General features: G+C 60.7%; 1 protein-coding gene across 7 annotated transcripts; it reads right to left on the bottom strand.

Moving 5' to 3' along the window:
• Positions 1-1,281: 1,281 nt before the first annotated feature.
• On the bottom strand, positions 1,282-27,607 carry SREBF1 (sterol regulatory element binding transcription factor 1). 7 transcript variants are annotated; one of them, XM_050967866.1, is made up of 20 exons: positions 27,201-27,297; positions 18,244-18,451; positions 14,008-14,433; positions 13,119-13,291; positions 12,872-13,012; positions 11,798-12,016; positions 11,253-11,367; positions 10,611-10,804; positions 9,728-9,929; positions 8,343-8,512; positions 7,685-7,946; positions 7,132-7,298; positions 6,604-6,772; positions 5,970-6,108; positions 5,509-5,618; positions 5,017-5,149; positions 4,525-4,687; positions 3,600-3,785; positions 3,277-3,388; positions 1,282-2,606 (listed from the first exon to the last, which is right to left on the bottom strand). In XM_050967866.1, exons 2-20 carry the CDS (start codon positions 18,257-18,259, stop codon positions 2,383-2,385), a joined length of 3,321 nt encoding a protein of 1,106 aa, XP_050823823.1. In that variant the 5' UTR covers positions 18,260-18,451; positions 27,201-27,297; the 3' UTR covers positions 1,282-2,382. The 7 variants fall into 7 exon arrangements, with proteins under 7 accessions (XP_050823823.1, XP_050823821.1, XP_050823820.1 ...); XM_050967864.1 differs by having other exon boundaries at positions 18,244-18,454; positions 27,201-27,295; XM_050967863.1 differs by lacking the exon at positions 27,201-27,297 and adding an exon at positions 19,025-19,122 and having other exon boundaries at positions 18,244-18,454.
• Between the last annotated feature and the right edge of the window lie 56 nt (positions 27,608-27,663).

Below are 27,663 nucleotides of genomic sequence, written 5' to 3'. Positions count from 1 at the left end.
ACCCTGTCCCTGATAGCAGCAGGGGGAGCGGAGGGGCCAGCTTGCTCCCGTCTCCCCCTCTTCTCCCTGTTGAGCTGGGCCCAGCCCCTGGCCACCCTGTGCTGATGCCCTGGTCTCCCCTCGCCCCATTACAACCCAACCCCAGGAGGAGTCTGTGCCTTTGCCCTCCCCATGTGCATCACAGGTGGAACCCCTGTGACACAACACATCCCTCCTGCCCTTAGTGAGGGAAACTGAGGCCCAGTGAGCGGGGGTGATACCCCGTAGGTAATGCAGCATGGCAATGGCCGTCAGGAATAGAACCCAGGAGACTTGGTTTGCCCAAGATCCTTTCCCAGCTTGAGGGTGGGATAGGACCATGGTGACTCTACTTAGAACCAGCTGGGGGCTCTGGAGACCCCACCCCTAAAGCCGAGCAGCTCTAGGCCCTCTGAGGCTGCTGGCTCTCCAGGCACCACCAAGGCTGTGATGGGAGCCAGCTGGGTCAGGCTGTGCTCGGGGGACGCTGTGCAGAGCGAGCTACGGTCCCCCTCGAAGGGAGCAGAGTCAGCCTCTGCTCAGCTGAAATGTGAGGGCAGAGATGGGGTCCCCCAATTTCTGCAGCAAGAGGGGCCATATTGGCAACCAGCCCTTGGGAATTGACATTTGTGTTGCATCCCGCCAGGCACCAGGGTTCCCTGGCAACATGAAAAAGCCAAAGGCTCCAATGTTAGGAGAGCAGCTCTGAGTGCTTGGCCCTGAGCCAGCAGGAGCAGGCCACAGGCACAGGGACTTCCTGCTGGGTCCATGCTAGCAGGGACAGCTTTATGACCCACGTGGCCCCATTAGAATACTCCACGGCAGGGCAGCTGCTCTGGGTTTTCCGCGGCACCAAAGGACCCCTCGCCGCCAAAGATCCCTGAGCAAGGCCCAATTCCGGGGAATCGGGTGAATCAGCTTAATGCCGGCCCTGCATGCTAGTGCCCCTGTCCCTCCAGGAGAGGCCCAGGCCAGACGATCCTTGCACCCAGGCTGCGTCACCAGAGCCAGGGGGGAGCAAGGCCAAGGGCAGCACCTGGCTCCCCAGAGGTGCACCGGTTGCAGTGGGAGCCTCCTCATCCTCATTTATTGCGGGGTCAGGTGATGGGCTGGATGAAACATACCCCGGCTGGATCCTGCTGGGGAGATGCGGCAATACCACTGCCACCCCCAAGTATGCCTGGCCCTGGTGAGGCTGCGCTCTGTGACTGTCCCAGGGTGGAGTGTCGGGTCCAGCCCCCCACAATCCAGCACAGGCACAACTATAAATAAGCAGCTTTAATCGTCTGTACAAAACTCTCCAACTATGAAAATAACCTTTAAAAAGGAAGCGCAGGGGAAGGGGCCAAGGCAGGGAGGGCAGGGGGCAATGCTGTGAGCCCTGGGAGATGCCCCCCCGTCCCCTCAGCACTGCCCTCTTCCCTTTCCCTGAAGCCCCCCCAGTTGATGCCCAGCACCAGCACCGTGCACGACCGGGGTAGGCACTGCCAGCGGCTGAGGAAGGGAGGCAGAGGCCTTCCACGGGGGAACTCTAGGGTGGGCGGTGGGGCAGAGGCGGGGGCAGCAGCCTAGAACGCTTTGCCTGGAGGCCAGGGAGAAGGGCTGGAGCGAGACCAATACTGTAATACTGAGAAGGTGCCACTAGAGGTCCCCCGTGCCCACCTCCAGCATAGCAGGGAGGAAGAGCTGGGGTGGGGCAGGGAGCGGGGGGGCTATGCTGGAGGGTGAGGGCAGGAGAGCAGCTGGGAGTCCAGGCCCTAGCACAGGGGAGGGGTGGGAGGCTCGTTGGGTGCCCACAGACCCCCTGGCTGTGGCTCCAAGGGCCAGCGCACAGTCACCCGCACAGAGCCTGGGCCACGTGGCCCCTGGCACCCCACACATGCTGGAGGCGTTCTTCTAGCCAGGGCCAGGCTGGACCCCTTCCATCTGTGGGTGCAGGGGGCTGGCTCTCAGCAATCACCCCCAGCCAGCAACCCCCCATCCACCAGCCCCAGCCTCTACACTTAGCCCCCTCAGAGCACCCACCCTTTCCTCCTGCCATGACAGCATCTCTGCACCCAGGGCAGCCACCCGCCAACAGTGTCACCACTTGGCAGCCAGCACCCCCCGAGGTAGGGAAGTGTCTTACACCCATGGGGAAACTGAGGCACACGAGGGTCAGAGAAGAGAGTCAGGAATAGAACCCAGGAGTCCTGGCTCCCAGCCCCTCCCAGCAGTAATGACTAACATTCCCGCCAATTAAGCAAGGAGACACATAGACCACGACACAGCACAGCAGCCCTGAGGGAGCAGTTATTACTGGAGCAGTCCCATTAGAGCAGTGGCCTCCCCACCCCCATGGTCCATGGCTTTCCAGCCACAGTGCTATCCGGTGGTGACCGTGGTGCTGCTGCCTAGTTTGATGATCATCTGCTGGCAGTCATGGAGCATCCGTTTGTCACCCAGCTTCTCCAGGGTGCGGGCGGCCTCGGCCAGCATGCCCACACGCTGGCCTGGAGCAGAGAGGAAGCTGGGCGGGAGGTAGCAGCAAGCCAGCAGCAGGGCCTCGGCATGCTCCCGTGGCGTGGGGTGGCTCTCCGGCTCACTGGCTGCAAGAGCAAACACAGGGCCCTGCTGGTTCAGCGCTAGCTGCCCGCATGGACAGAGGGGCCCCAGGGGAGGGACAAGGCCATGCAGGGGAAGGCCCAGGCCATGATCATGCGCCCGTTGCACAGAGGGAGATGTGCAAAGATGGACGGGGGTATTGGTCCTGCCCCTTGCCCCCAGGGTGCCAACAACTGCTCCAGCGCTAGCCCTGCCAGCCACACACTGGGGATCTTGCTGATCCCTACACCCTGGACTGGCCTGGGGCTGGCCCCCTGCAGTCCTGTACCAAGTAGGCTGCAGTGGTAGGCTGAACTGAGCCCATTTGCTGCCACAGGCAGGGTGGGTTGGTGTCATGCCACTCGGGCACGCAGTCCTCCGCCCAGCCCACCCATGCCCTAACCCGGTCGGACTTCTCCATGTCATGAGTTGCTGGGTCTCAGCCCCTCTCATAAGGGCAGCCATACAGCCCCACAGCTGGCACCGGCTGGCAGTTCCAGGACAGACAGGGCCATGGAGGCTGCATCCTCCTCCCAGTCCAAGGGCAGGGCTGGGCACACGCCCCAGTCCCTGCTGGCCCAGTGAAGCGCCCCCCATATTGGGGGGCAGAAGGCAATCTGGGCTCCCTTCCCCCTGCTGCTCCCACACCACCTGGGCCACAGACTCCCTCTTCACCTTCTTTGCTGCTCTGAGGCCCTCTCCTGCGCAGGCTGCGGTCCAGCAGCTGGTGGGTCCTGGTGGGGCTGGCTCTGGCCATCAGCCTGGCAGTGGCTTCGTGCAGGAATACCTGGGGAGCAGCCCACATAGACAGTCAGCCTCCGGGCAGCCCGGCACCAGCCCAGCCCCCAGGGAGGGTCTGCACGCAGGGACTTTGACCCCATCCCCATCCCCTGGCCAGTGCCAGCCATGGAGCCTCTGCTCATGGTGGGAAGCATGTGCTCAGCAGACAAAGCAATCAAAGAGCTGAACCCCCCGAGCCCCTCCCCTGCGAGGCTCACCCGGCGCATGGCTGGCCGGAAGGTCTGGGCCAGGCGCCGCAGGCTGCTCAGGTCCTGCTGGAAGCCCTGCAGCTCCAGGGCTGAGGCCTGGTAGACGCAGCTCAGCTGCTGGCTGACATTCATGTGCTGCTGCCACAGGTTGGTGCGGGTCACGAGGAGCAGATCGCACAGGAGGAGCTGAACCGCCTGGGGGGAGAAAGGGGCACCAGTGAGGGGGAGGGGCAGCCAGACATTGGGTGCGGGGGGAGACAGACTGTGTGACACACGCCACCCAGGGCTGCGCCCACAGAGACACTGCAGAGAACAAGCACGGCCCAGGTAGATTGGGCCTGACTCTCCCCTGCCCTCCCACCCACCGCAGTGCCATGGAACTGGTTGGCCCATCTGGGTCCCATCTTTCCAAGTTCCTTGCTGGCTACGGTGATGCCCCATTGACAGGTGATGGCCGGTGCGAGGGAATTATGGCTTGGGGGCGTCTCCTCGGGGTCTGCCAGGGCCGGTGCTGGACAGTAGCCCTCTGCAGTACCCAGCGGGGGCACTGCTGCCTTGGCGCCTTGCTGCAGGCTGGTGCTTGGTGCTGGAAGAAGCCCCATCTGGGCTGCACTGCAGGGGCATTGCACACCTGTTCTCACACATGCAATGCAACTACAATGCACCACAGCTGCGGCCACTGCGCTGTGCCCCCCTGGACGGTCCTTTCCTGCAGAGGTGTGTGTCTGGTGCGTCAGGCCCCGGGGACAGCTGGATGCATGGCCTGAGAAAGCCAGATGGTTCCACTGCATACGGCACCATACCCTGCTTCCTGGAGCCCTGTGTGCTTCGCCCCAGAGGTGGCTGCCTTTCAGTGGATGTGGTGCATGCTAGGGGAGAGTCCGGTCACACGCAGCTTCTCACCCACCCCCAGGCCGAGGCCACAGGGACTCACCTTGTCAAGGGTGCCAGTGGCGGGCAAGCTGAGCCCCAGGCTGTCCCGCAGGTAGCCGCTGGCTTTCTCGCACTGGCCCAGGCTGGCCTGGCTGCTGTCCTGCTTCCCCAGCAGCGCCCGCACCGCCTTGAAGGAGTGCAGCGCGGCCCTGGGCAGGGGCTTCCTACACAGGCAGAGGGGGAGAGGGTCATCATGGGGCCCCCGGCTGGGGTCTCCCAGCACTGAGGGGTGGGCTGGGATAACCGACCCCTGTTCAATGCTGCCCCAACTTTTGGCCTCACCCCCAAAGCTGGCTCCCTGAGATGCAATGGGCACCCCCTTTTGGAGATCATGTGACTGCACAGCTGATCACATGACACAGTGTCACTCCCCTACCCTGAGATCCCTGGTACATTTCTCTTGCAGAGCTCAGCTGTTCCAAGGGGATGCTGTTCCCATCCCAGCGATGCACCTCCCGCCCCGCTCCCCCTCCCGATCCCTGCAGACACTTACTCTGACACCTGCAGGGCCCTCGGCATGGTCTCCACCAGCGGATATAGCCGTTCAGCCGCCTCGTCATCCCCCTGCAGCCAGTGAATCGCCACGGTGACGATGGACGCCCACCACTTGGCAACAGGGTCGCTGCCTGTGAGTGGGGGACACGGGACCGATGGCATCAGCCAGCCTATCATGGTGAGCAACAGACACTCGCCTGCCCAGGCCAACTCCCTCCTACCCCCGCAGATGCCTTGCCCTGCACAGCACCCCCCACACCAATCCCATACCCACTTGCCCCAGCTTGGATCTCCAGCCGGTAACTTTCACACTCCCTGGGGTCACTATGCCCACCTCGGCCTGCACACCCCAGGTGGCGGGTGCTCCAGGAAGCTTCCCATGCAGAGACCCAACTACAGCTTTAGCCCTGCCTCTCAGCGCCAGGCCACATGCCAGGCTCCGGGCTCCCCTCCCCTGCCCCCTGTCTGCACCCGTCAGCGATGGCCTCACCTGTGCCAGCCACCATGCCGGCGCTGATGGAGAGGGTGCAGCTGGGGGTGCCAGCAGTGTCCGAGCATCCGTTGAGCAGTTGTAAGTACTCCAGGGCATCGGAGAACTCCCTGGGGTCGAGGGGCAGAGGAGCCATTAGGGACGGGTGCCAGAAGAACGAACCGTCCTGGGTCCCCACCCCCTCCCCAGGAATTAGAGGTGCTGCAGGGAGCAGCTGGGCTCCTGGTGATATGGGGTGGCACTGGCTCACCCCAGCAGGGCCGAGGTGCTCAGGGCCCTGCTGGTGGCAGAGAGCCATTGGTGGGAGGGATCACCAGGCATAACCCTCAGGTGGATGCTTGGGCCACATCCCTGCAGCACGGGGACTGAGTGGTCGCCGGCAGGGTGCTGCAGGCTGGGAGGAAGCCAGAAGCTGGCAGGCTGGGTGCATCCCTGCCCTGGACCCCACGGTTGGTACTTACCCTTCTCCGTGAGCCACTGGCAGGCTGGGCTCCGGCATGGCTACACAGCACAGGGCCTTCTCCAGCAGGTGCTCACGGAACAGCTGGGTCACCTGAGCCAGAGGGTCCACTGGCCCCCATTGGAAACGCCAAGAGAGGCCTGTTAGTTGGGTGGTGAGGCGGGATTAGGCCCTATCACCTTCCTGTGCCTGGAGCATCCTGGCTGGGGGGAGGAACCAGCTGAGGGGCACTGGAGCCCAAACCCCGTATCTCCAGACCCTGGAACCCTTGCCAGGCACAGGGGGTCCAGGCACCAAAATGTTAATAAAGGCAAGGGCAGGCTGGAGCCTGGCAGGGCGCCCAGCATCCCTATTGCCAAGGGCAGGGCAGGCAAGGCTCACTTTAGGTTGTGTGACAGAGGCCCATTTTTCTGGAGACAAAGGCCACAGTGTCTAAACCTCAGGAGTGAGGGGCATCAGCAGAGCTGTAGGTGAACCCATGGCAGCTGTGGGTCAGGATTGAGGGGCATTGGCAGAGCTGAGTATGGGGAGTGTGGGCACAGTCCCTGTCTGCCTCCCACCGGGGCAGTGTCCACCCCCAGTCTGATGCCCTGCAGAGACGGAGCTGGGCAGTGAGATGCGGGGGGAGGGGGTACCTGGATTGCCGGTGGAGCTGTAGATACTGTCCCTCGGGGTGCCCTTCAGAGACCAGTCGCCATCAACGAAGAAGCGGTGGCCCACAGGTTGGCAGAGCCACTGCATGCCTGGGGGCACAGTGCCGCTGTGTGACAGGGACACCTGCCGGGCGCTGCACAGGAAGGGGCGCTGCCAGGGCAGAGACACGGGTCAGCCCCTCCAGCTGCATGGCCCTAGGGGCAGCCAGGCAGGATGGTGCTGTCTGGGCAGAGAGCCATGGCCAGAGCTGGCAGCCAGCTCCAGGGCAGGTCTGAGGCAGCAGGAAGGTAGGGAGAGGCGATATCAAGCTACATGGGCCCAGTGCAGATACCAGGCTGGATAGATTCCTGGCAGTGGGTACCAGTGCCAGGCTAGATGGCTTCCCATAGCATCCCCTCTAGGAGGAGCCCAGCAGGTGGGCTCGGGGTTGGTGTCTGCAATTTGGGAGGGCGGGGCATGGAGGAACCCCGCCTCCCCTGAGCCAAGCCCCACCCCCGAGCCATACTCACCGCCAGGAAGTGGACGCGCCGGTGAAGGCTGGTCTTCACACGAAGCGCCGCGGCCACGTAGATCTCAGCAAGCGTTGCCACAGAGACGGTGTCGCCGGCACACTCGGCCAAGTTGACCGCGCTCAGCGCCATGTTGATGCCGGAGAGATGGCCCCCAACGTGCTTCCCTGTGGGCGAGAGGATGTGGGACATCAGCCTGGCCGGGGGGGCACTCCTGCCTTACCAGGGCCTCCACGCTCAGTCCTGTCGGGGGGCATGGCCCCCAAGAGCTCCTGGCTCCCCACAGGGCTCAGGTTACCAGCGGCGCGAGCGGGAAGAAGGGGGGTAGCAGCTGGACACCTGGTGCCTCTCCCCCCTGCATGGCACGGGCTGGAATAGTGGGGGTGGGGGGTAGAGGGGAGTTGTGGTTCAGGGCTGACGGGGACAGGCACAGCTGAGTGAGAGGCTGGCACGGAACCTGCTCAGGGATGGGGCAACCACATATCCAGCCCCAATCCCTGTGGCCCAACCCCCAGTAATCACAGCTCCATCAAGGCCCTCAGGTGCCCCTTACCTGTCATGTGCAGCTGGTGCAACTTGTGGTAGACCAGGGCAGCATCACGGGCGCTCTTGCGCACGTCAGCCTTCAGCTCGCTGTCTCGCCGGAAGCCGCCCGCCCGCCCGGCCAGCCAGCGCCCCACCCAGAGGCGCTGCAGCAGGTGGCGGATGAGGTTCCACATGAGGCTGCAGGTCAGGTCGAAGTTGGAGGTGGGGAGCGGGCGGCCCAGGGCCTTCAGGGCCGTCCACAGGTGCTGGGAGGCCTGAGCAAAGTCCCCCTGCCAACGCGGAGAGGATGCAGGGTGTTAACGCGCCGCCTGTGTGGTGGGGAATCCCTCTGCTGAGTATCAGGCCTCTGCCAGGGCAGGGGGTTTTCTGGGAAGTTGGGAGCAGGGCATGCCAAGCAGCCAGGGCCAGAGAAGGGCCATGCCAGGTGGGCAGAGAGGGGCAGGGCTTTTCCTGGCAGGATTTAGGGGTGGGGCTGTGCCAGGCAGGCAGAAAGGGGTAGGGTTTTGGCTGTTAGAAGCAGCTGAGCACCCAGTGAGTAGGAAGGAGAAATCAAACCAGGGCTAACGTGGGGTGGATGCACAAGGCTCCGGGCTGGGACCTGCCCTGGGGCAATGGGAGCCTGGAGCCCCCTTCCCAGGGCATAGCCAGCCAGCGCTGCTCCTTACCCGGGCCAGGTCCAGGTCTGCCTGCCTGCGATGCCTCCAGAAGAGGATGGATGGCTCCGAGTGGGGGCGGGTGACAGGTTCACCATAGATGAAGAGCCGGACGAAGGCTCCCAGCACGACCAGCACGTTGAGCAGCCAGAAGATCAGGGTGAGCCAGCCTGAGGCCTCGTCTGGGCACAGGGCGCAGAGAGGGATGGGGGAGCCGGCGTTAGCAGCACATCACAGCTAGCTCCGGCCCCACCAATGGCCCGGAGTGCCCCCCCACACTACGGACCACATCACCCAGCAGGGGCGTCACAGCCCACTGGGCCACGTGGGGCCACACCCCAAACTCAGGGCCGCCTGCCAGCACTGGCTGCTCCTCCCAGCACCCTGGACACGTGACTGCACCCAGCCCACTCTATCCCCAGGCCTGCACCTGATTTACCCAGCCAGCCAGACCCTGCTCCCCTCCGGCCTGGCCCCGATCGCTCCAGCCACCCAGCCCCCTCTACCTCCAGGCCTGGCCCCGATCGCCCAAGCTACCCAGCCCCCTCTACCTCCAGGCCTGGCCCCGATCGCCCAAGCTACCCAGCCCCCTCTACCTCCAGGCCTGGCCCCGATCGCCCAAGCCACCCAGCCCCTTCTACCTCCAAACCTCGCCCCGATTGCCCCAGCCACCCAGCCCTCAGCTCCCCTCCAGCCTGGCCCCGATCGCCCCAGCCACCCAGCCCCCTCTACCCCCAGGCCTGGACCCAATTGCCCCAGCCAGCCAGACCCTGCTCCCCTCCAGCCTGGCCCCAACTGCCCCAGCCACCCAGCCCCCTCTACCTCCAGGCCTGGCCCCGACCGCCCCAGCCACCCAGCCCCCTCTACCTCCAGGCCTGGACCTGATTGCCCCAGCCACCCAGCCCTCTGCTCCCCTCCAGCCTGGCCCCGATCTCCCCAGCCACCCAGCCCTCAGCTCCGCTCCAGCCTGGCCCCGATTGCCCCAGCCACCCAGCCCCCTCTACCCCCAGGCCTGGACCTAATTGCCCCAGCCACCCAGCCCTCTGCTCCCCTCCGGCCTGGCCCCGATCACCTCAGCCACCTAGCCCCCCCTACCTCCAGGACTGGACCCAATTGCCCCAGCCACCCAGCCCTCTGCTCCCCTCCGGCCTGGCCCCCATTGCCCCAGCCACGCAGCCCCCTCTACCTCCAGGACCGGACCTGATTGCCCCAGCCACCCAGCTCCCTCTACCATAAGGCCTGGACCCAATCGCCCCAGCCACCGAACTCCCTGCTAGTCTCTGGCCTGGCCCCCATTGCCACAGCCACCTGGCCTGGGGGTTCTGGCCCTAGTTGCCACTCTCTAGCACTAAAACCCCCAGCCAAGCATCTGGCTCCGTGCTGCTCCCAACACTTACCTATGGAATCCGGCTGGCCCATTATGCTCCTGCCAGGGCCAGGAGAGGCCCCACTCTCTGGGGTGCCCTTGGGGCTGGTGCCCCGCAGCAGGGAGGCCAGGGGGTTGAAGGAGAGACAGAGGAAGACGAAGGCGCAGAGAGCCATGCGCGAGCGATCCAGCATACCCAGGCTGCCGGTGGACAGCTGCTGCTCCTTCTTCCCCTGAAAGCCAAGCACAGAGGTGGGCGTGAGTCCTTGCTACAGGCAGTGGGTCTGCTCCGGCTGAGCTGGAGGGACGGTACCCACAGAGCGTGCCAGGGCGTTCTCAATGGTGGCAGATGACAGAACAAGGAGCAATGGTCTCAAGTTGCAGTGGGGGAGGTCTAGGTTGGATATTAGGAAACACTATTTCACTAGGAGGATGGTGAAGCACTGGAATGGGCTCCCTAGGGAGGTGGTGGAATCTCCTTCCTTAGAGGTTTTTAAGGTCAGGCTTGACAAAGCCCTGGTTGGGATGATTCAGTTGGGGTTGGTCCTGCTTTGAGCAGGGGGTTGGACTAGATACCTCCTGAGGTCCCTTCCAATCCTGATATTCTAAGGTGAAAGGCATCAGCTATGACTGGGGGGCTGTGCTGCACAGATCCGTCACCCCCTCACCCAGGGCAAACCAAGCTGGGCCTGCCCCCAACGCCGTGGCACCCGAGAGGAGCCTGCATGTCTGCCGACTGGGTAACGGGCCAGGCTCAGGGACCGTCTCTAAGCAGCGTGGGTAGGGCTCGCTCCTGGGTCAGGTGTTTGACTCGACCGTCCCTAGCTCTGCATGGGCATCCGCCAGCCCCTGGCTCCAGGCAGGGTCCCGTCAGAGCTGTCTCCTGCCCAGCCCAGCACCCCCGGTCACGGGACCTTGGTCTCCTCGAACAGCGGGCTGTCGGGCTCCGAATCGCTGCTGCTGCTGCTCAGTGAGAGGGAGCTGCTGTGGGAGGGGGAGCCCACATCCGAGGGTGGGGGCGTCAGCATGTCCATCATCTCTGGCTTGATCTCCTCCATGGGCACATCCGTCTTCCCGCCGCATGTGGCCACTAGGTCCTTCAGGGACTCTGAAAGCAGAGGGGGCATGAGGAGAGGCTGCCGCTTACAGCTCCCCCCAGGTAGCTGAGCCAGCCCCGTGTCTTTGGAGAGCCTGTGCCACCCTGCAATGGGCTGGGGCATTCATCGCTCTGGGCTGTGCAGTGCCCCACAGCATCCCCCCCATTGCCCCTCTGCCTGGCCCGCCCCACAGCACCCCCCACTGCCCCTCTCCCCTACTGTGCCACCACACATCATCTCCCCCCTGCCTAGCCCTCATGCAGTCCCCCCTCCCCTCTGCTGCTGCCCCCCAATCCCAACCCACTGCCCCCATGACACCTCACACCTGCTACTGTGGTCCTGGGCCTCTGCTGTGGCCAGGCTGAGACCCACCAAACTCACTTCACTGGTGGCATAACCTGGGTTCAACTCCCAACCCCTCCCCCTGCCCTCCAGCTGGGAGAGTCACCCCACGCTCACTGTTCTGCTGGGCGGCCATCTTGAGGGCCACGTTCTCCTGCTTCAGCTTCTGGTTGCTCTGCCGCAAGAAGCGGATGTAGTCGATCGCCTTCCTCAGAATGGCCGACTTGTTCATCTGCCCGAGAGAGGGACACGGGTGCTCAGGCACAGCTGCCCCCCACCGCCGGGTGCAGCCAACCCTGGGGAGAAGGTCTAGAGTGGCCCCCAGCAATGCTGCCCTCCCCCCACCTCCGTGTCGACCGCTGTCGGGTGCTGTCCCTGCGGAGGAGCAACCGGGCGGCAGAACTCAACCCACTGGCCATGCCCGTGTCATGGTGGCACCAGGATGCGACATGGCCGCCAGACCCAGGCAGCACAGGGACGGGCAGGAGCCCCTTCAGCCCCCGCCCCACTGTACCCTCAGCCAGCTTTGCTGATGCCCCTCATTCCCGGCCTGCAGCACCTCCCAGCACCCAGCAGCTGGACGGAGGGGGGAACCACAGTGCTTGCATCTTGGGACAGACACCCCCACCCTGCCGCGACAGGCCCCACCACTGCTCGGGTACCTTGGCCTCTGAGCCCACTACCAGGTCCTTGAGCTCCATGATCCTGTCGTTGATGGAGGAGCGGTAACGCTTCTCGATGGCGTTATGCGCTGTGCGTTTCTCGCCTTTGTTCTGCACCAAGACTGGCTTCCCGCTGGTCGCCAGCCGGTTAATGGGCAGCTTGTCAGCATCCATCATCAGCGGCACCGTGGCCAGGATGGTGCCTCCGCTCACCAGGGTCTGCGAGAGAGCAGGGCGTTGCGGCCAGCCGGAGCCAGGAGTATGCCCACCCTCCCATGGTGCGGGGAGGAAAGAGCCCCTCCGCCTACCCCAGGCAGCTCCCCTGCACAGCTCTGCCAGGACGCCTTGCTTCTGACACAGCAGCCCCCTGCCCTGTTGTTCCAGCCCTGGGCTCCATCCACCCCCAGCCCTGCTCCTGCCCCCAATCCCAACCCACAGCCCCCTCCTGACATTCCCACCCGTGAACCGCTCTGGGGCTGACATTTGACCATGCCAAGCTCCATTTTAGTTTTGAGATGTGGAACTTGCTGAGACCCATCAAACTCGTCCCCTTTGAGCCAGGACCCGAGCTCTGCTCTCTAGCTGCAATTGGCCGATGCCTTGACCCCCGTCTCAGATATTATCTATGGCTTTAACTGGCTGAGCCCCTGCTGGTCTCCAGGGAAGGTCCCCACCTCTGGCGGAGGTCTGCAGATGGCAGGGGGGACGTGCCATGAGCCATGCCCCACGACAGAACCGCTGAGGCAGTCCCAGGCCCTGGCTGACACACGAAGGGAGGATATGGAGGAAGGGAGGGTAAAAAATATATATAGGGAGATATACCTATCTCACAGAGCTGGAAGGGACCCTGAAAGGTCATCCAGTCCAGCCCCCTGCCTTCACTAGCAGGACCAAGTACTGATTTTGCCCAAGATCCCTAAGTGGCCCCCTCCAGAAGCCCTGGGTCTGTTCCCAGCTCCCCACCGACTGGCTCTGACCACAGGCCTGAGGCCAACCAGCAGATCCAGCCTGGGGGTGGAGACGTGGGCTTGTGGGGGAGACTCACACACAGGGACCCCCGAGGGTTTCACCTACCGGGACCTGCAGTGGCGCAGACTGGACGGCCGCCGTGGTGGCCAGTGACGTGTGGCTGGAGGTCTTTGCCCCAGAGACATCTGTCTTCACAGCTGTCAGGAACAAGGACTCGGCCTTGAAGAAGTGGGGCTGCAGCAGGACCTGTAGGGTGGGTAGAGGGTCAGCACTGGAGCTCCACACCCCCAGCGCGGGGGGCAGGAGTGCCTGGATCTCCTGCTGCCTGTCCATGCTCCTGGCCCCAGCTTACCGGGACCTGCTGGAACTGGGAGGAGATAGCTTGGGAGGTGCCGGTGGTGGTTGCGGCCAGCAGCTGCTGGGGCGAGATGTTCTGGACGTGAGCCTGAAGGGTGACGGGCTGGATCTGTGGAGAGGAGTGAGGGAGGCTGGCCGGGGACTGGGCAGCCCCTCCGGGCTGCACTGCTGAGGGCGGAAAGGAGAGCGAGTTAGACGCAGTGTGGAGCCTGCTCCTCACACTCCAGGGGCCCTGCCCACCCACGAGCCTGCGTCAGCCAGGCAGACCAAGGGCCCAGCTCATCTACTCTCCTCACTCAGGATGCTCCAGAGACTATCACCCATCATGCCCCACACTCTGCCAGGGAACCAGCCAGAGTTGATCACACCCTTGAAATCAGCCCACGTCTCCCACCCATTTTGCCCTTTCCCCATTAAACAGATCCCCCCCCCATGGGGATATCCCCCTCAGGGCCTCATTACTAGTGCTCAGCTTGCACTCTTCCCGCTGGCTGCCCCGACAGCAGCAGAGGTGACAATACTATAGGTCCTATATAAACATTGTCTCCCACTTTTTTTTCCAAAACAGAAAAACCCCACTGTTCAGTGAGATTTGGTTTTTAAATTCATGTTTTTAAAGACCCAAAAGGATATTCCCACCCAGGCTAGAAAAAAACTGAGGCCAAAAGATTAGGTCTAAATTATTTGCCAGCATGCCTTTAAATGAACCCCTTACAGTATTAGCTATGGGGGACATCGCATCATCTACAGGAGCTGATCCCACTCCAGTGCTGCCCCATAGACTACAGCCCTTTCGGGGCCAGTTCGGAGTCCCACAGGAGACAGGGGAGCGCAGCAGGACCCAGCCCCATCTCAAGGGGCCCTGCCCCCATCCCGAGCCTCACCGGTGAAGCCGTGCTGACCCTGGTAGCCCACCAAGGGCTGTGGGGTGAACTGGCCTTGGGAAGCCGGGACGAAGCTCTGGGCTGTCATCACCCCCTGCTGTGGCTGGGGCAGAGGCCGGGGCTGGCTGGCAGACACTGCCATGGGCTCCTCCTTGATGTCCGACGCTGGCGACACTGTCAGGCCTGGCCCGGCCCTCTGTTGGGGCTGCGGTGAGAAGCTCTGCAGTGGCGGAGGCACCTGGTACATGCTCACAGGAGTGGAGGAGGGCGCCTGGCTGGGCCCCAGGTAGCCGTTGAGAGAGCCGGGTGTGGATGGCAGCCCCACAGACGTGCTGGCCTCTGGCATCGGGGCGGCAGGTGCGCCGAATGGAGTGTCAAACAAGCCCGGGAACTCATTGTCCTGGGTGTTGATCAGCTGGAGCATGTCTGGAAAACACCCCAAGCCAGCCCAGCCGTGAGAGGGATCCCATACCACAGAGATCTACATCCCCCTGAATACAGGGCTTGCTGTCTGGCAGGGAGGGGGATCTACACACCCTGCAGGGTGAGAGCTGCCCACGTTGCAACCAGACCCAGCTCGGTTATTACACTGCCAGTAGGGTAGAGGCTGGTGCTGGATAAAACAGCTCTGGGAACCCAGAGGTCCTGTATCCCCAACCAGGCCAGCTCCTCTATGCTGCCCCACCAGCTGAGCCTCAGGGCTGGCACAGCTGACCTAACTGCACCCTGGGCCTCGCCACTGAATCTGGTGTTTGTGCCAGCTGCGGGTTTTGACTAGTGGGCACCTTTAGAAACGGGGCTGAACCCCCCAAACTCATCTCAGCTGGGGTGTGGGGAGAGGGGAGGCTGGACTGAACCAACAACTGGGGCCAAAAGTTGAGTCTTACTGCACACGCTCAGCGTTCCCATTTGCACCTTCCTCTGGCTATTGCATGTACCAGCAGGGGCATGCCCACCCTCCCGCCCAGGGGTTGCCCACACTCGCGCCTAGACCATGTCGTGCTGCCAGCAGGGCAAGGAGGTTGCTCCGCAATGGGCAGAGCAGGGCGCGCTGCGACACGCAGCCCCCGCGGGTCACCTCTCCATATTCAGTGGCTGCAGGCTGCCTTTGGCTTCCGGCACCTTTGCTTTAAAGCTCCCTCCATCCCGGCCTGTCTCATGGGGTCCCAGCCGCCAGCCCTCAGTGACAGCATGTGGGGGAGATGGCGGGGCTCCTCAAGCACCTTCTACTGGGTGGCTGCAGGGCTAGCTGCCAAAGTCCCCATCATCAACTGCCCCCAGCTGCAGCATCAGTGCCACGCACAGGACTGTGGGGTGGGGGGGGTTCCGAGGGGGTAGAAGACCAAGCTGGCAGGCTAGACTGAAAGCCTTCAGACCCACTGGGCCCAGCCCAGCCCACTCGAACTCTGTACAAACCACCCACGCACAGCGCGCCAGCCTAGGGGAGTCGGGTACCGTCCTTGGCATGTCAGCTGTGGGTGTGATAACTGCATCTGCCAGCAGGGGGAGCTTGAAGACCAGCTGCCAAGGGGAGACTTGGATCCAGGCAAGAAGTGGGAGAGGCAGGGAGGAGACACCCCTCCTCTTACGGCTGCTCCATGCCCGGCCGGACCCCAGAGGGTCCGATCCTGCACCCTTCCTGACGTGGGGTGCCGCCCTGGCTTCACAAGAGGGCTACTCATACGAGCAAGGGGGCTGGGCCCGGATTCTACCCCATCCAGCCCGCGAGGGGAACTGACAGGGGACCCTTAGGCTGAATGGCAAGAAAACAATGAACAGGAGGAGGGAGACGTCCTGGGCTGCTGACAAGCCCCCTGCGTGGGCTGGAGCAGAGGCTGCAGGGCCCCATCCTGTGCCGGCTGTAGATGGGGAAGGGTTATTATTGTTTTCCGTATTGTGGTAGCACAGAGGGTCGATAACGACCCATTGGCTTAGGGACTATATGTACTTGTAACGAGAGCAAGAGCCCTGCTGCCCAGCCCCACAACAACGGGAAGGGGAAAAGCAGGATTATGGTCCTGGCCCTGTTGTATGGAGGGGAAACCAAGGCGCAGAGCAAGTCAGTGACTAGCCCAAGGAGTCTACGGCAAAGCAGGGAATGGAACCTGGGTCTCTTGTGTCCCAGCCCAGCAGCCATCACCCTCCCTGTGGATCAATGCTTCCTGCTACTTACAGCCCCGTCTGCGCTCTGCTTCAGGCTTCCAGAGGCTTTTTCTGACCAACTGGTACTAAAAAAACCCAACCCCCGCCCCACTCCTTTCCCCCTCCACATGGCTGCTCAGTGCCCCTGTCGTGGACTTCTCTGGTGTAAATTCAGCTGTGATCCAATGTCCCAATTACACCAACACTGGAGAAAAGCACCTGGGGGCCAGGCCCAACCTGCAGACGGAGCTGGGGAGCTGCCGGCAATTGGACCAGGGGGAGGGGAGAATCTGGGTCTGAGCCATGTCAATCCTGTACCCCCAGAAAGGAAACAGACAGCCTAGGCACGGCACAGAGGAGATGTCTCCAGTCACCTGGGCCCATCCCATTAGGTATTGCTGTCTCCTGCAGGCTGCCCCAGTTCTCCCTGCACCATGGAGCCTGGCGTCCGGGTTTCTGCAGGGGGAGCGCAGAGCAGAGCCCAAGATCAGGGCCCACGGCCTGAGCTCGTGACCTGCAGTGTGAGAGGACCTGCAACCCTCCTGTCTATACCGCCCTGAGGCTGCTCAAACTAAGGAGGGGACAGGGCCCCCAGCCGGGTAAACACAGCTCTTGGTGCTCATGCTCACCTGCCGTGGCAGTGTTTCCCATGGGCCAACATCTCAGTTTGGGGTGGGGAGGGGATGGCTACTCCATCACCACGCCCAGCGATCAGGTGAGAAAGGGCCAGAATCCACGGGGATGCTACTCTAGCCTCTGGCAGGTGTGCAAGAAACGCATGCTCTCAACATCCAGGGTGAACCTGCGTTCAAGAGCTACAGTCTGCCACCAGATCCTGGGAGCTGCCCTTCCCTCCTCACCTAGACAAGGCTGCCAAATGAGCCTGGGGCTGCAGGAAGCAGAGTCTAAGCTGCTGCTTGAAACCAGACGCGCAGGCATCACTGACGCCAGCAGGGAAAGGAGAAAGCTGCAGCCAGCCAGCCAGGCCACGCAGGGTCTCTTGTGGTATCTGTTCACCTTGGACGACTCCACTCTCACACAGCAGTAGCTGCTGGGTTTTTTTCATCGTGTTTTACAAGTGCGGCAAGGGGAGATGGCCCCCGGTCACACACTGAGCCAGTGGCCTCTCTCAAGTGGAACCCAGCCTTCCGATGGCCACGGCTTTGCTGCAATTATCGCCAGCCACTAATTAATACTGTGCACTGTCCTGGTGCCTCCTCTGCCGGTTCATACCAAACTGATCCTTCCAGCTCAGCTACCAGATAGGTCAATATCACTGTACTCACCATGTGCCTGGGGAAACTGAGGCACAGAGTGGTTGGTCTCTGAGGCGAAGTCTCCAAAACTGACTAGGAGAGTTAGATTCACAGCCCCACTCATTGGATGGGGAGTCCTGATTCTAACTCTCCTAGTCAGCTTCAAAAATCTCAGCCTACATTTTCAGTACTGAGTTTGGGAGCTTGGCCTGGGCCACGTGGGGCCTGATTTTCAGAGCTGCTGAGCACCTCTAACCCTACTTGAAGTTAATGGGTGCTGTGGTTGTTCAGCACCTGGGAAAATCAGGTCCCGAGGTCCTAAGCTGGGCTCCCAAAATTGGAGACACCCAGAACCAGGCTGAAAATGTTTGCCTAAGTTCATGTACCATGTCAGCAAAAGCCAGAAGTCCCGGGTCCTAGGCCCCTGCTCCGACCCATCCCGTCGCCTGAGAACACTTCTCACATCTTCCTGCCACACAAAAAGGCCACAGGTGCAATTAGGGCAGATTTGTAACACTCTGGCAGAGCCTAGCACCGCTTGGATAACTCCTGTCCCTGCTGTGATCACACCTGTACGGTGCTGGGCAGAGCCTCAGCGCAGGTAACAAACGGCTGCACTCTGGGTCTGTATATCTGCACAGAGTAGCATTATACAATTATAACACAATACACAGCATGCACCACTAGGAAGCACGTTGTAGGGGTTATGGACTATCTGAGATCACATTGCGTTATAAGTATCTAATCACACTATCTGTCTCTCTCTCTCTCTCTCTCACACACACACACACACACACACATTATGGAGCAGTCCGTCTATTTCCGATGTGGCCTTCACCATGGTATCGTGGCATAATTCAGAGGTCTTGCATGGCGCATTTCCAGGTGGTCACCGAAGAGCTGGCAGGTAACAGCCCCCCACTCCACTCTTCCACAAACACGTTTATTCCGCTTTATAGGGATGCTGTAAATGTCCTTTTCCAAACGGAGCAAGAAGGGAGAGCTCAGGAAGCAAGTATGAGGGCAGTGGGGACATGGATTGGCGGCTGCTAGAAGGAAAATGACAGACTCAGGCAAAATACAAAAGCCTGCAGCCCAGGAAAGTCCCTGAGCAAGTGGATCCCGCAGGAGACAGGCTGTCACCTGTTATAGGTGAGTAGTTCCCCACCTCTCCCACCACTCACTCACCCCACGCTCCCCAGACTCAGCCACCTGCAGAATCGTGCAATCCTCCCTCCCTCCCCTCAATGCAGTTTCCAAAGGGACGGGGCCAGGCACTGCTGTGACTCCACTCCAGCAGCACTGGAGTTCTGTTGGGACGGCTGAGCTCAGCAAGTGCTGCAGGCCATCAATGGATTGCACCCCACAGAAGGGGGTGCCTAGCTTTCTAGTTGGGCAGCATTCAATGGAACCAAGCAGGAGAGATTTCAGCCTCCCCCCACACCGCAAACAGAGGTGACCCTCCCCTACTGCGGGGGGAGACACACTCGCCCAGATGCCCCACCTCAGTCTCCCCACAAGACGGGTGCACATCTGGCGGGGGGTGGAGGGGAAGCAAACTGCACATCTGGAAGCCTATATGCACAGAATAAGCAGTGTGCGCGGGATGGGGGAGATACCTTCGAAAGTGCACTCCATCCCAGCCATGGCCCAGGGACAGGTCAAGTGCCCGCGGGGCCCACGAGCCCAGATCAGCCTGGCAGGCCGGAGGGAGAAGGGTGGCAGAGTCTGAGCAGCGGGGCCGTGTGTGATTATTTCAAACCCGGGTGCCTCCCGCCCGCCCTGTCCCGCCTCCCCAGCCGTCGGGGAAGGAGTGCGGGTGGAATTGTGAATCACGGCTCTTGCATGAGGTGATCCCTCTCCACCAATCGGCGCCCGCCTGCCCGGCCTCGCTATCCGGCCCTGCCAACCGCCCCCAGACAGCCTGGGCCTCCCTGCGCAGCCTCCAAGGTGAATGGCGCTGGGTTACTCCAGGCCGTTTGCCTTAACCCCGGTGCTGCCAGCCAGGGTTACTCTCGGTCATTCACAGTTAACCCCTTGGGAGCCAGGCGCTTTTGAAGGACGCTGCCCTGCAGTGCCTTGTTTCTCTCCTTCCACCTGACACAGCTGCACCCCCACCTCCCTTAGCGAGGGAGGATCCCAGGCCCTGGCCTCTGGTCTCACGGCTTGGGGATCAGACAGTGGGCAGAGCGGACGGCAGGCCCTGCCCACTCGGAACAAAGGCATTTGGCTCCGTGCCTTTCAAGCCAACGCCAACCATCGGGGGCAAGGGGTTATGTGGCCCCATCTGTTTGCCAGCGAAGATCCAAGCAGAGCCCCCCTCCCATGCCACACTGGCCAAACGGGGAGCCCAACTGAGCCCGAAAAACGCAACATAGCTGGAGCCCAGTGGTGCGGCCTGGGGACTGGCATAAAAATAGCAGAGACAAGTCACGTAGTAAGAGTCTAAAAACCTGAGGCCAGGCCCCCGGCGCTGGCTGGGTCGAGTCTGTGTTTGGAACAGCACAAATCCATTTGAAAACAAGGCAGATAAACCAGTTCCTCCATCCCCACCCTGCCTAGCTGCAGAATCCAGGGCCTGCCTCTCAGCCCTGCTCACCCTGGTGCCAGCATGCACAGCCCTCTGGGCTGCTGGCACCAGTGGCAATGCGACAGTTCTGTGCCCTGAGCTCCAAGATAGCAGGGCAGATTGCTGGACCCTCCAGCGCCAAGGCCCTCAGCTATCTGTGCCCAGGATGGTCCCATCTGGCCTTGGAAACAAGTCGAGGCTCTATTCTGGAGCCAGCCCCAGTCCCTAGTGGCCTGCTTGAGGAATGGGCACCATGCACAAGTTTCTACAGCGTCTAGTGCCGGGGGGGGCCCGGGCCCTGCAATAACACAGATAACAAATAACAAAAACACGGTCGTGAAACCCCTCTGTCCCCATCCACCCCTCCCACTTCTACCACTTCTACCATCAGCATCTTTCACACCAGGACCGTGCAGCAGGGACACCAGGAGCGCCCACCAATTACAGCCCCCCTCACATGAATAAACCCACTGGAGCAAAAGCAAACTCGAGCTGCCCCCTCCTCTGGAACTGGCGCTGCCCTGGTGCTTTGAGACTCCAGAGCTCCTCTCTGAAGCCTAGCGGCATCTAGAGACCTGTGACTGCCTGGGAGTACAGGAGAACCACTCAGCAGAGATGGAAGGGGTGAACTAGCTCGGAGAGTCCCAGGCTAGGGCCTGTGGAGCTCTTGCTGGGAGTCTGCAGCCCAATGGGCTGGCCTGTCACATGGGGCTGGCCCCTTCTGCTCATACCCAGCTGCTGAACAGCATTAGAAGCACGTGCAATGGTATCCCACGCTTCCCTGATGTGCTTGTCCAAGTAAGCAATCACTGCTGTAGCCATAGGGATGTCATGGGGATCATGCATGAGGGGTGGCTAAGAGATGGTGCATGGGAACAACGGAGGGGCCACGAGACAGTCCCTCCATTAAGGTGCGATCCGTGCTACGAAAGAATTGGAGGATCCCTGGATGGGAGCCACGTGCCGGGGCCTAAGCAGGATTGTTTTGCACCCTGGGACTTGGAGCTGATCAGGAGCAACTGGACGCAGCTTCTCCCTTGGAGTCCCAGTGCCACACCCTGCAAACTCCCAGGTCTGCAACTTGGAAGAAAGTTGAAGCCTCTCGATTTAAGTGGCTTCACGAGGGTTCCACACAGCCCTCCGCTCCAGATGTGAGGAGGCGCTGCCCTAGGGTGACCAGACCTCCCATTTTGGCCGGGACAGTCCCTTTTTTAAGCCCTGTCCCGACCATCCTGACTTTTTTGGCAAAAGAGGGAATTTGTCCTGTTCGTTTGCTCCTGCGGACTGATCAGGTTGGCAAGAGCAAACAGGACAAATGCTCACTTCTGTCAAAAAAGTGCGGTGTGGTGTGGGGGGCGAGTGAGATCAGTGACAGCCTCAAGCAGGGGGCCTGCAGGGTTCGAGAGACCAGTGACGGCCTCCAGTGGGGGGAGGGTGGTCTGGCAGGGTCCGAGTGACCAGTGACAGTCCAGGGGGTGCTCCTTGGCGGAGCAGCTGAGGCCAGTCCATCGGGGGAGAGGGAAGGGAGGGCTGGGCTAGCGGCTGGGGCCAGCCCATCAGGAGGGGAGGGGCCTTGGACCAGCCCCATGCAGTGTCCCATTTTCACTTCTGGAAATATGGTCACCCAAAGCTTCTTGCTGTCAGTGGGCACCACATGCCGCCAGGGCACGTCTGACTGGGCAGGAGAGCCTAGGTCACCCCACACAGTGTGTGTGTGGGGAATGGCTAACTCCACAACAGAGAAATTCTTTATTGTTGCATCAGAGCAAGGAAAACACAATCCAGAGGATGCCGATACCGAATACGTGAACCCAAAGGCCCCACGGAGAAACCAGATGCCATAGGGAATGACGCTGGCCCAAAGGGACAAGTCCATGCGCTGTTAGAGGGTCAGATAAAACTTGTTTGTGCCGCGGGGTTCCTTCGTACTCAGATAGCTCTGGCCCTTTTCTGGTCAGCTCCCTGGCCCGAGCCACCCATCTCCGACCACCTGTGCGCTCCCAGAATAGTCGGCTCACGCCTCCTCCTCTTTCAACGGGTAACCAGGACCCAGGAGAAATGCAGCCAGACTTCCCTGAAGATAACCACAATGCCTCATTCTGCCCACCAAATACCACACTGCTCTGTCCAGGATCCCAGGCAGAGCCCCAGGGTGGGAGCTCACTGCTGTGCTGTGAGGATGAGGGGTGAAGGGCATGGATGGCAAAATAGCCTAGTTCAGGCACCTTAGTTCTTCCCCATCCTTTTATCCTCATTCTCCCCTGTCTTTCGTCACCCCCTTGGGAACGTGTGTCATCCCAGCCAGCCGCGGAATGGGAGCATGCGAAATGGGATAGTCTTCCACTGCCAAAGCACAAGCTATTTATTACCAGGAATGGCATTCTCCCTAGCATAGCCAAAATGCAGCCACTTCTGGAGCACAACATGGCAGCTACTAACTGCGCACAGCAACACCGGAACAGCCATTTAGGACAGGGAGTAAGGGACATGGCAGCTAACTAAACACAGAAGAGGGGAGGAATTTAACAGACAGAATGCAACTGACCTACTGGGGATCTGGCCTATAGCATGGGACTAAAAGCAAGCCACTGACATCTGCATCAAAACTGAAGCCCCGCCAGGAATTTAGCCACACTGTGCTCCTGGAGATAACAGCAACAGCTGTGCAGCATTTCCGAAACAGGGCGAGCCCTTTGCCCTGGGATAAAGTCCACGTTTGAATTGCAGTTGACTGGAAGTTACCTTCTGAATTCCCTGGGCAGCAGGTGGGCACGTTTGCTTTTCAGAGACTGTTGTCAATCTCTCTGGGCATCATGCCTACCTTGGGGAATGCCGGGATGTCAGCTTGACACAAGAAGAGAGTGAGTCTTGCTCCATCAGTCATACTCCCAGGGCAAAGAGCAAATGCAGCCACCTGCAAGGCTCACAGGTGCCAGGCTGGGGATCACTGTCTCTGCACCAGCTCCCAATTCTTTCCTGCGTTGGAAGAGGCTGCTGACGCACCCATCTTCCCCTGGGAGCGAGGGTACCGCCTGGCACTCAGCAGTGTTTTCCACGGATGCCGAGTGTCCATGTCTCCTATGGCCATCAAGCGGAGCACCAGGGGCTCAGCACCTTTGAAAATCAGGCCCTGAGTGCTTGTCCTTGTGCAGGTCTCAAGGCGGGTTTCAAAGGTGAATGGGAGGGACTAGCCCACGGTCACACAGCGAGGCAGCGGCAGTCAAGCTGGGCTTCTGATCCCACAATGCAACGCTGCCCAAGTCCTTGCAAAGGTCAGCCTGCTCCTCTACCGTTCTGTCCCCAAGTCCTGCCATTGGGTTGCTGGCAAGAGCCCTTGCCTGCTCCAGCTTCCCCAGCTCACATCAGGGGCTCTCCACACCCTCAGCAGGGCTCCCCCTAACTCCAGTGGGGCCTATTTGCTGGTACCATACCCAGCCCACGGCCGCAGCAGCCAACCCATCAGGATTACTCATTGCTTGGAGGAACCACGCCAGGACACCTCAGAGCAAGCCAAGCTTGCAGGTGAGCACAGCTGCTATCAGCATTGGCAGAAACAACCTGTCCCCGCCTCTGAGTGGCTCTGCTGGAGCTTGGGGAGAACCCCTGAGGCGGGCTGGCTGGTGAGGAGATGCATGGAGGCGACTGGCATCACAGCATACAACTCTGCAGGATAGTGATGTCAGATGTGCTGCTAGCAGCTTCCATGGGGCAGGGAAGGGCAGAAATGACAGTCTTAAGGGACCGACGCAGGGGGTGTGCACAGCAGGGGGCTCTCCTAAGGAAGATGGTGGAGCAGATCATGGGAGAAGGGATCCTCATGGGAGCTGCCCAGGCAGGACGGGTGGCTCTCGGCAGGGTTCACTGTATTTATGAATGCCAGCCGAGCGACATGTCTCGGCCCTAGTCAGCCTGCTAGCTCCATGGGTGGGGGCTGCTTTTCACTGCATGTCCATGCAGTGCCCAGAACAGGGCCCCTTGAATGCACAAAATCAGTGGGGTCAGGCTTGTGCTGGGCATACATGACTCACATGTGAGCTAATACAAAAGTGCCTGTTTCATAAATGATAAGGCGTGCACAGGGCCTCGGGGGGGTGGGGGTGGGGAATTAGGGACCCACTGAGCAGCCCCTGCCTTTCCCCAGCTCTCACAGTGATTGGAGGGTGGTGGGAATCTTCTGATGTTTGCAGTGTTGGAGGTTACCTGCCTTACAGCACGAGCGGGAGCTTTGCCGTACATTTCAATGGGAGCAGGAGCAGGGCCCCAGGGGTGACCTATTCACAGTGGTCAGGGAATCCACTCAAGCACCCCTTTCAAAAAAGGTCAGCGCAGTGCACCCTGAGCCAGAGCCCCCATTGACTCAGCGAGCAGGTCAGGGTCTGCCCAGGTCAGCAGCTTGCAGGATCAGGGCCATATTGAAAGTACACTTGCTCCACCTTTAGCAGAAGGGCACACACCCCAAACTTCCGACTATACGGCAGGGAATAGGGGAGCAGGAGGCCCTTTGAGTGGTTAATGATGGCAGGTTTTAGTGTCTAACAGAATGCAATTAACTGGAGGTGGATCTGGACCATGAACGCCAGATCCAAAGCTCCCTCTGCTCTGGCTCTCAGCAACATAGCTTGGGCCCCATGGATGTGCAATACATAGACCATATAACATAACTGCCTTTTACTAATCTTCTGCTCAAGGTCAGTCAATGTAAAAAGCCAGCATGATTGCATCATTAAGCTGTGAAATTAACCCCCCAGAAGGCTGATGATGGTAGGAGTTAATATTACCAGTGCAATCTTAAAACTTTGCCACATTAGCCCCCCCACTCATGGTCTTTCCCATGTTAAATGTAACCCTTAATGTATTGCTCTTTGTTACTCCTTCAAAGAATATAAACTACCAGCCAGGCAACACGGCAGGAGAAGGCTTAACTCTGGGCAATCCTTCACTTGAGTGACAGATCGCACAGACTTCAGATTGCATTTAATTGTGACTTTTCCATCCATTTTAAAGCCCAGAAGGATTGTTGTGATCGTCTAGCCTGACCTCCAGCACAATGCAGGCCGGACAATTCCACGCAGAGATTCCTGCATCAAGCCCATTAAACTTGTGGTTAAATTAGAGTGAGTCTTTTGGAAAGACATCCAATCTGGAGATAAAAGGTGTAGCCCTGGCCCCATTGAAATTGATGGAAAAACTCCAACAGAGGGAGAATTTCACCCACAGATGCCAAATGCCAGAGAGGCAACCACTTCCCTTGGCCAATGGTCAGTTACCCTCATTGTTAAAAACATGGCCCTTAACTCCACTTTGGATTAGGCCAGCATCTTCCACCCATTGATCTCCTCCTGCCTTCGACTGCTTGATTAAAGTGCCCTCTTAGCAGGTTATTTTCCAGTTTGTTTGCTTTTAATTTGTGGAGGCAGAAAAAGCAATTGCCTTCCACCACTTACAAACTCAGCTGACAAGTCCAACAGCTGCATGCATGCCTTTCTCCACAGCAAGTGGCCCTAAGCACCTCACAAGCCCCAGTGGCTTTGCCACAGGGGCCCTTCTGAGACACAAAATGCACCCTCTGACTAGCTAGACATGCAACACCAGCTTGAACTGAATCAGGTGCTTCAGATCACTCACAAAACCAGAATGTGACGACACTCCTGGACTGACGAACATCGGAAAGGATGGGCTGAGCGTGCAGAACCACACGAATGTCATCTCTGCTACACCAAGCTCACTTAGAGTCTGATCAAAAGTCACTGGAAAGCCTCCCATTGACCCGACTGGGCTTTGGATCCAGCCCTTACACCCACCCACGATTACTTTGGGGGTTCCCCCCCCCGGAAATGTGCCCCCTCATCCCCACTGTCCCTGAACACAAAAAAGGACATGTGATAAAATCTAATCCAGGCACAGTCCAGGCCTGGAGAGCCACAGCTCACGAGGTGAACGTTTCAGCAAGTGCCTAGCTCCATGGGACCCGTTCCTGGGCTCTCCCAAAATAAACAAGACCCACAGGAACGCAGGTGCTGACGGAGACCCACGGGCAGCCTGAACCACGGTAGTGGCTCCTAAGGTTTCACTACCGCCCGGAAAAAAGAACAGGAGTCCTTGTGGCACCTTAGAGACTAACAAATTTATTTGAGCATAAGCTTTTGTGGGCTAAAGCTTTCGCGGGACCCCTCAGGGCTTGCAAAGGAGCAGTTTGCGGGGCGAACCGGTGACACTGCATTTCCAACCCACTGCGCCACGCTCCGCCAGGCGCCTTTATCCTGCCCAAAGCATCTCGGGCAAAGGGGCCAGTGACCGAACGTCCCGCTCGAGGCCGAACCACCCACCAGGGTTCCCCACTGGCCAGGGGAAGACACCGGTTTGGGGGGCTGCCCATTGCACCGTGCCCCTGTTCTCCAGCGGCCCTGGGGGGCTCTCTGGGAAGCCCGCGGGCCTTGTGCATCAGCACGCCGAGGGGCTCAGGAGCTGGGCTGCTCCCCGCCTATGGATGCCCGGCCTGGGGGCCTGGGCCACCCCTCGCACCACGCCCCCCCGCCGCCTGCAGGCCGCCCGCGCGCTCGCGGCTGAACTCTCCTCGGCAAGAGGGAAATGACCGCGAGTAACCCGCCCGCTGACGTCAGCGCCCCGGGAGCAAAGGGGCGGGGCTCGGGGCAACAACTCAGCCCAGCAGCGGGCGTGGAGCCAGAGCCCGGAGCGCCCCACCCCCCGGGGCCGGCCTGGCTTCCGAGCCCCCCGAGCGTGCACCCCACTTGCAGCCGGCAGCCTGGGCAGGGGACAGCAGCAGGCTCCTGAAAGCAAAATCGATCAGGGGGTGGTTACATGCGGAGCCCCCAGCGCGATCGGAAATCACAGGCCCCCCCCCCATGCACCGAGCCCCCACCCCACCGAGGGAGAAGAGAGCCCCCGAAAGGCGCTGCCAGCCGCGGATCGCTGCCCCTCTCGCATACACACGTGTGCGACGTGAGCGGCTTCCTCCCGCAGCTTAGAAACACAGGTGGGGGCGGGGGGGCAAAGAAACCCTCCCACCCCCACCACGCTGAAATAAACTGAAATAAAGCCCAGCCCCCTCCCCCCCGCCTCAGCAGGCGTCTGGGTTCACAGGCGCCTTCAGCCCCCACATCCGCACCCCCAGCTCCTCCCTGTCCCCAGACCCTGGGGTCAGGACCCAGCTGTCCATGCCCGCTCCTCGGCCTCAGCTCTGCCCTGCGTGCCTGGCCGCTACTCACCATCGATGTCGCTCAGCAGGGCTGTGCTGATCTCGCTGGATTCCTGGAGCGTCAGGGAAGGGTCCAGGCTGTCCAGGGAAGTGTCATCAAAGCCGAGGCTGGTCATTGTCGGCTCTGCGGGGTAGTGTCCCCCCCGGCTGGGGGGGTCACTTTGGGGGGTGCTGCTGAGCTCTGGGGGCTTCCCCCCGTTTTCTTTCCTGCTAACAAATCCTTCCCCTGGAGAAGCCCATGGAAACACGCAATTCAGCACCAAACAGGAGCAGCCCAACTTATGGGCAGCAGCGGTAGCCTGCCCGCGGCCCCCACCCCCATGGCCAGGGCTGGGGAGGGGGGAGAAAAAGTTGCTCAATTGAACTGTGCTCAAACCTGCTACTGGAGAGGGTAGGGAGGGGCGGGGCTCCAGCTTCTGGCCCCGCCTCCCCGCCTGATTGACAGGCACCGCCTTTTAGGGCAGGCGCACCCT

The sequence above is a fragment of the Gopherus flavomarginatus genome, chromosome 9, assembly GCF_025201925.1.
Source record: "Gopherus flavomarginatus isolate rGopFla2 chromosome 9, rGopFla2.mat.asm, whole genome shotgun sequence".
Classification (NCBI taxonomy): domain Eukaryota; kingdom Metazoa; phylum Chordata; order Testudines; family Testudinidae; genus Gopherus; species Gopherus flavomarginatus.
This window is presented reverse-complemented; position numbering and strand designations above follow the sequence as displayed.